We start from the raw sequence: 9,441 nt of genomic DNA, 5'->3' as shown, positions 1-9,441 counted from the left end.
ATTAGACAGAATTGATATATGTATAAATAATAACCAAATCCGCTGCTATTGAAAATCTGGATTTTAACTGAAACTTCCCTTTAGAGGGTACTTTTTTTTAAGCTCCTTTCGGTGCGTAAAATTCTTTTGTTACTTTCTTTTGTGCGTAGAAAGTAAACACATTAGCGATGTATCTGCATTTTTTTTATTTTTATTTGGGCCAGTATCATTCTTTCAGTCATGGTAGATAAATCAATTCGTACTCTAAATCTTGAGAGAAACACAAGCTAAACTGATTGTACAATAAACGTAAAAAAAATTAATCATCTATTTCAAAATCTGAAACTCTCACGCCGACATACTTAGTAAGTACTGAAATATTTTGCTAACTCACAGTAATATACCTTATTGGAGCAAAAATTAATTGTTAACCCTTACACAACTGTCCTACCGGACAGTTTTAATATTTGGAACAAAATTCTAAAATCAAGGTAATTTTATTTGTTTCAGTGTTTGGCAATAATTTGTTATTTTGTTCTCTTATACACATACATAAAGTTAGCTAATTATAAATTAAAAAAAAAAAAAAAAAAAAAAAAAAAAAAAAAAAATCGGGAAGGGATTAGCTATGAGGTTAGCATACTGGACTCCCACGCGGAGGTCCCGGGTTCGAATCCAGCAGCTGACCCTTAGATTTTCTCTTCCTAGGAGCTTCTTACAGCTCACTGTCCGGTGATGGACAGTGTTGTCTGTAACGAGAGAACACTGTCCGGAGGCCGGCAGTGCACTGGAAAAAGCTCCGGGCGCTAATGACCTCAGCTGTTGATGCGCCAAAAAAAAAAAAAAAAAAAAAAAAAAAAAAAAAAAAAAAAAAAAAAAAAAAATTAAAATTATAAAGGAAATATAATTATTTTCATCAAGAGATAAAAATTATTAATTCTTAAGAACACTAAATAGTTGGGAAATATAATTTAAAAAAACATTTACATAGCAACAAGTAATATATTAGATAACATAGTAATAAAACTATCGATACCACGGTGAAATTGACCAGATTCTTACATTTAATATAAAATATAAACTGCAGTTGTTTCAACGCAGATATGTGGAGTTATTTAACTTTACGAGAATTTATTGACTAGAGATCAAAATAACTGGCTTGACTAAAAGTAGAACTTTGTAGATAATTCTTTTTTATCATCATGTAAAATGTAATAAAAATGATAGTCACAACAGTTTTTTATTGCGTACAGTACATAATTAATATTTTACTTTTTACATCTATTCTTATTTAACAGCACAGCCTGAGTTGGCTCATTAATCTGGACTTATCAATACTTGTCTTGAGAAAAATTTCTACCCTAAGTGGCAGATTATCTTACACTTGGTATTTTAAAAGAAATTTAAAGCATATGATCAATATCTTGAGCCCAGAGTTGGTTGAAATATTTGGAAATCCTTATAGTTTACTAAGGAGCGATTCCATATCCGCCTTTCTTCTCTAACTGTTGATTGGATCATTCTAAAAAAGAAAGCACAAGTTTAAAGATTTTTAACGACATACATAAGGTAAGAAGATTAGGAAAACAGAGAGAGAAAAAAGAAAATGTTCAACATTTCTTGAAAATTGGAATATATTTTACATATAATATAAATACAATATTAGTTCTTTTCAAGTAAAATATGGCAATAAATTCTAGCAAATGTGTTTTTGTCACTAAATTTTCACAATACTTTCTAAAAATTAGGAGTTAGAATCATGTAAAATATTTGTAACTACTAGATAAAGAGTAAATAGGTAATGTCACTACTTGTTTCAAGTGTTAACTTACAGAGAGAAAGGGAAAAACACAAATTATTAAACACTTAAATTGAATAGTTTTGGGTTTAGTTATTATTTTTTTTTAAAAAAAAAAAAATTAAACTTTCTCTTACATACATGAGTACTTGAAATCTCTTTTGTACAAGTCACATGAACCTATTACTTTTCATCATAATGTGATATTTAAAGTATTCTTTGGGAAACGTTCAGAGTAAAAGACCCCAGAACATTCCATAGTTTGATTTTTTTAAATAGAACTAGTAAAGATTTTAATAATTAATTTCCTTTTTCTAAAAAGATTTTTAAAATTAAACTTATACATGAGTTTGGAAAGACATAATACACTAATTTCACAGTTTTCCTATTTCGTTCCCTTAAAAAATCGAATACAAAAAAATTATTACATACCATCTAATTTATTCCTTATTCTCTCGTCTGTGACTTAAAAGTGCAGTAATTAGTTTATCTAATTTTCCTCGTTATAGCTCTCTGATTTTTTGAAAACTTACTTTAGAGAAAAAAATACTAGAAAAACCTGCGAGCAAATAAAGTGTTATAATAATAACAGTTTAATCAGTTTTTAACATAATAATCAGTTTTTCTTTTAGCTTAATAAATGAAATGTTATAGCCTTATCTAGGTTGGAGTGGAATAATTATTTACATTAAAATCATAGTTAATACAGTATTTGAAATAATAATATGATAAAACATTACTAACTTTTTAATTGGGAGTTATGCACTGAGTAATTAAAACTGTCCGGTAGGACAGTTGTATAAGGGTTGACCATCAAAAACTGCACGAAAAAGCGTAACGTTGAAAAACACCCAACTTTGACAATTTTTTTCTCTTTTTCTACAAAAGATAAAATTCCCAAATTTTCTTTAAAATATGGGGCAAACCCTCCTTTATAGCTGTAATTTTTTTGCAACAACCCACATCTAATAGGTATCGAGAAAAAAGTTGCCAAAAATGAGCAAAAACGGCATTTTCAGAAAATGTTCTTGTTCTTGTTCTTCTTGTTGTTGTTCTTGTTCTTGTTACCTTTTTTGTAAACAACGTAGCGCCTAAACGCGTGAACCAATTTTCATGAATGAGGTGTCATTCGATTCGGAATTTTATGTAGATGTGCCTTTTGGGGGTCTCGACGCTGTACATCGAATGGGCGCGGAGTTAGCCCCCTTTATGTAAGGCCCCCTCCAAAATTATTATTACTAATTACTCTGTAAATCTCGGCCCGATTTTGATAAAATTTGGTAGGATGATAGGGTTAGGGCTCCCCTACGTAATATTAAAGCGGCGATCTGCTCTTACACTTATTAAGGGGAAGTATAGCAATCATTTCAAATTATCGACACGTGAACCGATTTTCATGAATGAAGTGTCATTCGAATCGAAATTTTGTACAGATTTGCACTTTGAAAGTCTCGATGCTGTGCCTTATAAGGAGAGGAGTTTGCCTCACCCAAATAAGGCCCTTTCTAAAACTATTACCAATATTTCTATAACCCTTAGTCCGATTTTGATAAAATTTAGCACGAAGAAGCGGTTAAAGCTCCTCTACGTGGCTGTGAAGTGCCATCATGCTCTTACTCCTACCAAGAGGAAGTACTGCAATCGTTAAAATAATCAATGAGTGAACCGATTTACATCAATGAATTGCCGTTCGATTCAAAATCTTTGTCTGTATTCGCAGTTTATTTTTCTTACTCCTCTTAAAAGGAAGTACTGAAATCGCAGTTTAATTTTTCTATTTACGTACAAATACCTTCCTATTTTATTCAAAACGCTTTTTCAAAAAAATTGTTATTGAGGATGGTTTGTGGACCGCAACTATAATCATTCTTTAAAAAGATCTCTTCAGTGGTAGTTACGGTTCCGACTTAACACCTTATCAGGTTATAATGATAGTATTGCTTATTCCAAATTTTAAAAAAATCTGTAAAGCAGATATGTAACTATACAAAATAGACAAAAAGGAAAATCTATCCAAAAAGTACAAAAATCTCCTTAACAAAAACTTACAGTTTAAAATGTTAAGTATAAGGGTTGATTAAACGCCAAAAGGTACACAAATCAGAAGTACCCAACATTTCATTAGTACTTCATTGATATTATTTAAGTAATTTTACTGCATTAATTTTCATTAACATTTTTTAGAATTATTAGATGTCACAGACCCTTATGCTGGCCATTTTCATCTACAATATATTTGTTCAAGTAGCACACCATTTAACTTAAATTGATTGACTGTAATATCTTTTTATCTATATATATGCATTTTAATAAAATTTGCATACTTTTTAGGACAGCTAATTATTCCAGCATTTTACTATAAGTAAAATTAAGGGGACTAAATTAAATTAAAATTGAGAAATGAATAATTATTGTTGAATAATCTACTTGTTAGTAACTGTGTGTTATCTGTGCTCACGAATATTTCGGTGAGACGAATTCAAGACTGAAATATTGTTTTAGATCCTCCGTGATTCAAATTTTTTAAACAGTAGCCGACTCTAACTTTGTCTTTTTCTACTTTAACAAGCATGAATATGTGTCAGAATAAAGGGCACATTAAAGAGAAATCATAAGAATAATTTGGAATAGAGTTAAAATAAAGTACCTATTTAATAACGAAGATATAATATACATTTTATAACAATTATAACAAAAAAATATTATAAATGAAGTGGCCAGCATAAGGGTCTGTGACATCTAATAATTCTAAAAAATGTTAATGAAAATTAATGCAGTAAAATTACTTAAATAATATCAATGAAGTACTAATGAAATGTTGGGTACTTCTGATTTGTGTACCTTTTGGCGTTTAATCAACCCTTATACTTAACATTTTAAACTGTAAGTTTTTGTTAATCTATGTAAATACGAGTGCAACTAGTTGTAATCTCTTTCTTAAAAAAAAAAAAATTAAACACTATTCACACTAAAATTGTAAACTAAAGCAGAAGGTTAAATTAAATAAAATTAAATGAACCGAAGAATGCCGATAATATCCGACTACATTCGGGTAGATGCAGTTGAAACAGATTGTGGAAGGTAACAGGCGGCTAAGGCAGCATGGGTTCTGACCCATGTAAGATCTTTGTGTTAGTGAGGTAATTCCAAGAAAATTGGTCACTAACACCAAGATCTTACATGGGTTAGAACCCAAGCTGCCTTAGCCGCCTGTTACCTTCCACAATCTGTTTCAACTGCATCTACCCGAATGTAGTCGGATATTATCGGCATTCTTCGGTTTATTTAATTTTATTTAATTTAACCTTCTGCTACAAGTTCACTTATTAAGGGCATCCAGTGTTTGTGTTGCATAGGGTAGTTACAATCTGTTGTTAACATTATTATAAGTGATTTGGATAATTATATTATATATTATTATATATAGTTATTTGGATTAGTTTACCTCTTGGATTAATTAAAAAACTGAAAAATGAAACTGATGTAATAATGCCATCATTTAAGGTCTAATAAATTATTAAAAGAAATGTGGTTCCAAAAAGATTAATTTTAATTTCCCCCTGAACGTATGCTTCGCCGGTAGCACCACAAAAATTTGTTCCATCTCTACAATAACATTATTCCAAGAACATAAAAATTAGCCTATATATTCTTTTTCAAAAGCTCATCTCGTAAGTACTATTTAATAAATGCCTTATAAGTTGGGTTTTTAAAAGATCTTGGTCTAGGCAAGAATTTGAGACATCACATTTTGCTCTATTTGTGGTGTTGTTTTATAACGCTTTCTGTGGATATTAATATTCTCACTATTCTTTGCTCTTTTGTGTGTTGTTTTTTTACTTAATTTGCCTAATGTAAATTCTTTACTTTGTTGACAGTTAATTGATTTATGTCAATTAGTTCAGCTTCTTTAAGAGTTGCGACTTATTTCTAAAGCAATGAAAACATACCAATTTTGATAAAGGAGAAAGTTGCCACTTAACAAAACATTAATCAATCAAGTGTTGCGAGATTTTCAATTATTTCGGAGCTGTTTCGGATTTTCATCTTTATGAAAGAACAAACCATCAAGATATTGTCCAGCATTGCTGTTTCAACAAACGAACAGGTATTTTTTTTTTTAAATGGATTAAAAGAAGATCATAATCTCTAAACCGGCAAAAACTTTTCCGTGCATGAATTATTTTTTGAATATTTCCTTTTTTTTATCTGCAGAAATGTGTGTATTTAATGGGGAAAATGTTTGATAAAGGGTTGAAATAGTTACTGTTTCAGTAACATCTACGAACTAATTTCTTTTTTAGCTATTCTTTGGTGAGAAGAAATTTTTGAATATTAATAAATTTTGAAAATTATTAAATAAGAATATTTTGGGTTTGCTTTAAAAAGTTTAATAATTTTAGGTGAAGAAATCTCCTTGCTTGCTCAACTGAGTGAACAACATGAATCTGAGGAAAAGAATATATGTGTAACTTGATGTTGTTCCTATATGTTTTTTTTTGGAAAATAAAGGAACTTTAAAGGTTTAACTATTATGCTTTATGAGAAACATCTCAGTTAGAATAGAACGTACATGGCAATTTTAATGAAATATCTAAGCCAAAAATAGTACATTAGTGCTGTACATAGATAGCGCTAAAGTCTGGAGATTGGATATGCATTTTAGCTTAGAAGTAGGTTTCGTTTTAAAACTAAGTGGAAGGTTGCTTTAAAATCTAGATAATTCAGTTTGCTAGGAGTTATACCATTCTTTGCGCTTTAGTGGACCACATTATTAAACTGAAATGAACCGATAAGATGTGCTATGCATAACTTTTTATCCAGAATGGAATGTAATGTTGAAGTGAAATAATAAATAATTGCAAGTGGCTTAACTGTGTTTCGTTAATGATGGTAGAGTAGACGGTTTTTAATATTTGTTTATTTCAAAACAATTTAGAAGCTCTGTCTTTAAAAGTGTCTCTTTTAAAAGCAAGAATTTGTTAATGTCGCGTATAAGTAAGTAAAATATTGCTGGAAGATTGTGTTTAAACGGATAGTTTTTACCTGAAGTTTATTTCAAATTATTATCATAAATAGTTCGTTTTGATGTGCTTACTAACTGAAAGATTTAAAGAACAATGTTTCGATCAATAATTAATTTATATTCAAAGAAACTGATTAAAACAAGTATACACACAGCGTCACGCGATTTCTGTGATATTTCAAAAGCAAAGAGGCCTGATGTTAAAGCATTGTTAGATAATGCTGCTAGTTTTGAAGATGAACAGGCAGCTAGAGACGAAAATGAATGGTCTACTTCACCTTATCCTAAAGGTGCAACTTCTCGAAACCAAGCGTTTCATTCATTTAGACCTCGAGTGGATCCACGTGAGACAAGCATTATTTTGTTCCCTGGTCAAGGAACTCAATATGTGGGTATGGGAAGTGACCTGGTAAAGTTTCCTGGTGCGAAAGATCTTTTTGAAGCTGCAAGTAGTGTTCTTAGTTATGATTTATTGAAGTTATGTACCAATGGACCTGCAGAAAAATTAAATAGGACTGAATATGCCCAGCCGGCAATACTTGTGTGTTCTTTAGCAGCTTTAGAAAGATTAAAAGAAGAACGTCCTAGTGCTATTGAAAATTGTGTGGGAACAGCAGGTTTTAGCCTTGGGGAATTAGCTGCCTTAGTTTTTGCCGAAGTAATGTCTTTCGAGACAGGTAAGCTGTTGACACTAATATATTATGGTTGCAACAAAAAATCTGGCGAAAATTAAAAGACATTTTTAAGACTTTAAATGTGTTATTTCATTTATAGCTGTAAAACTGGTTAAAATAAGAGCTGAGGCGATGCAGTTATCCTCAGAGATGATTCCAGGAGCCATGGTAAATGTTTTATACGGTCCAGATTCTGAACTTAGCAAAGCTTGTGCCAAAGCAAAGGAATACGCTCAAAGTTTAGGTGTTGAGAATGCATGCTGTGCCATATCTAATTATCTGTTTCCACATGGTAAAATTGTGGCAGGGAATGAAGAGGTAAGTGAACTATATTGGTATGACATAATCGTTATCAAAATTTGGTCCTTTGAAAATGACATAACTTATTACCTATATTTGTGCCAGAATCTTCTGTTTGTTGAAATTCCCGTTAAAGTACAAATACTTCTTAGACAACCTATTGAATTAATGCACTTAATGTTGATGTAATCAGTTCATGTAATCGAGTCTCTCATTCTGTTGTGAGAACATTGCTAACTTTACTAATTAATTCTATATTTTGATCAACCTAGAGTTCTCTTTTCCTAATGATGGACAATACTCTCCTACCTAATTTTGAAAGCCCAGGTTGTTAATAACAAAACTGAATTCAACCTTGATATTCTGTGGTCTTCACAGCCTAACAACAAGCAGGGCTTTAGTAAACCCTAACACTCACGGAATAGATACATACAATTGCACAGATAGCTGATATGTGTTTTTTGTAACTCACAGGCAAACTCCATAACAAGACCACAATTCCCTTTCATATATCATTTAGCCAATAGTTTTCTATCAACTATTAGGAATAAAACTCATAGTAACACATTGGAAGCTCTCAATAAAACATTTAGCTCTCGTAGTTTGATAATATTGATTGTATGGTAGGGTCCAAATTAAGTAACTATTGTGTATTAATTTTTTAATTAATGAAAGGTAAATGAAAGTAAATAAATTTGGGTTTAAAAATATAAACACATGTAATTAAAGTTAAAGCAAATGTACCAGCTTAACCTATTGTTTAAGCAAAAAAATCTTACTTTTTTGTTTATTTTTACAGGCAATTAAATATCTAGAAGATAACAAGAAGGAGTTTAAGTTAAGAAAACTAAAGAGACTGCCAGTTTCAGGCGCTTTTCATACACCACTTATGTTACCTGCTGTAGAGACATTTCGAGCAGCACTATCCAAAGTTCGTCTTTCCGATCCAGCCATAGCTGTACACTCGAATGTAGACGGTCGCCATTATAGAGATTCTGCCCATGTAAGAAGACAATTACCTAAACAGATTGTAGCTCCAGTTAAGTGGGAACAAACCATGCATATCTTATATGAAAGAACTGCTGATATGCCCTTTCCAAACACGTTTGAATGCGGTCCTGGCCAGACACTTTCTGTCATACTTAAAATGGTCAATACTAAAGCTTGGGGATCTTGTCAAAATGTTCCTGCATAAGATTTCTTTTTTTTTTTTTTGTTATATAACGAGGTTGTCACAAAAAGGAGGATAAATCTTAATGGTGGTTGAGGACCACTTTATTGATTAATTTAAATTGTACTGTATACATGAAGAGAGGTAAAAGTAATTATGAGTAAGGTTGTACATTAGTAATAACCATAAAATTGTTATTTTTTAGACAAAACAAATGGAACCAGATTATATTGTTAAGTTTATTGTATATATATGAATGACTTAATAAAATGGTTAAAAGAAATCAGATTCTAGTTGTTTGTGACAGTAGTATCTGTGTGCTTTGTGGAGGAGATGTTATGAACGGTCCGCACCTGCTAGCATGCTTTCAACTGCAGGATGTCCGGGAGAATATGCCCACGGATAAAAAAAAATTTTATATTGGGCTGCCAGACGTCGCATGGCCGAAGTAGCCATTGACCGTGAAGGCGTAGGTTAAAAAAAAAAGAATCTA

At 31.2% G+C, this 9,441-nt stretch overlaps 1 protein-coding gene and 1 long non-coding RNA gene across 2 annotated transcripts; one reads left to right on the top strand and one right to left on the bottom strand.

Moving 5' to 3' along the window:
- Positions 1-944: 944 nt before the first annotated feature.
- LOC141448516 (uncharacterized) lies at positions 945-4,620 on the bottom strand. The gene is made up of 3 exons (XR_012455092.1): positions 2,522-4,620; positions 2,210-2,336; positions 945-1,501 (listed from the first exon to the last, which is right to left on the bottom strand). It is a non-coding gene; the product is annotated as an uncharacterized lncRNA (long non-coding RNA).
- A 552-nt stretch (positions 4,621-5,172) lies between these two features.
- On the top strand, positions 5,173-9,231 carry beg (malonyl-CoA-acyl carrier protein transacylase beg). The gene is made up of 5 exons (XM_074119623.1): positions 5,173-5,448; positions 5,656-5,885; positions 6,181-7,480; positions 7,578-7,795; positions 8,577-9,231. Exons 3-5 carry the CDS (start codon positions 6,898-6,900, stop codon positions 8,970-8,972), a joined length of 1,197 nt encoding a protein of 398 aa, XP_073975724.1. The 5' UTR covers positions 5,173-5,448; positions 5,656-5,885; positions 6,181-6,897; the 3' UTR covers positions 8,973-9,231.
- Positions 9,232-9,441: the final 210 nt, after the last annotated feature.

The sequence above is a fragment of the Rhodnius prolixus genome, unplaced genomic scaffold (assembly GCF_049639745.1).
Source record: "Rhodnius prolixus isolate KJV_2025 unplaced genomic scaffold, Rpr scaffold_2, whole genome shotgun sequence".
In the NCBI taxonomy this organism is placed as follows: domain Eukaryota; kingdom Metazoa; phylum Arthropoda; class Insecta; order Hemiptera; family Reduviidae; genus Rhodnius; species Rhodnius prolixus.
The sequence above is the reverse complement of the archived record's forward strand: the minus strand, read 5'-3'. Positions and strand labels throughout refer to the sequence as shown.

What these genes read in the sequence shown, in the direction of transcription:
- beg (XM_074119623.1), top strand. Translation starts at nt 6,898, where the DNA reads ATGTTTCGATCAATAATTAATTTATATTCAAAGAAACTGATTAAAACA. An exon ending in AGTAATGTCTTTCGAGACAG is followed by an intron (nt 7,481 to 7,577) that starts GTAAGCTGTTGA and finishes TTTCATTTATAG; the next exon opens with CTGTAAAACTGGTTAAAATA. An exon ending in TTGTGGCAGGGAATGAAGAG is followed by an intron (nt 7,796 to 8,576) that starts GTAAGTGAACTA and finishes TTATTTTTACAG; the next exon opens with GCAATTAAATATCTAGAAGA.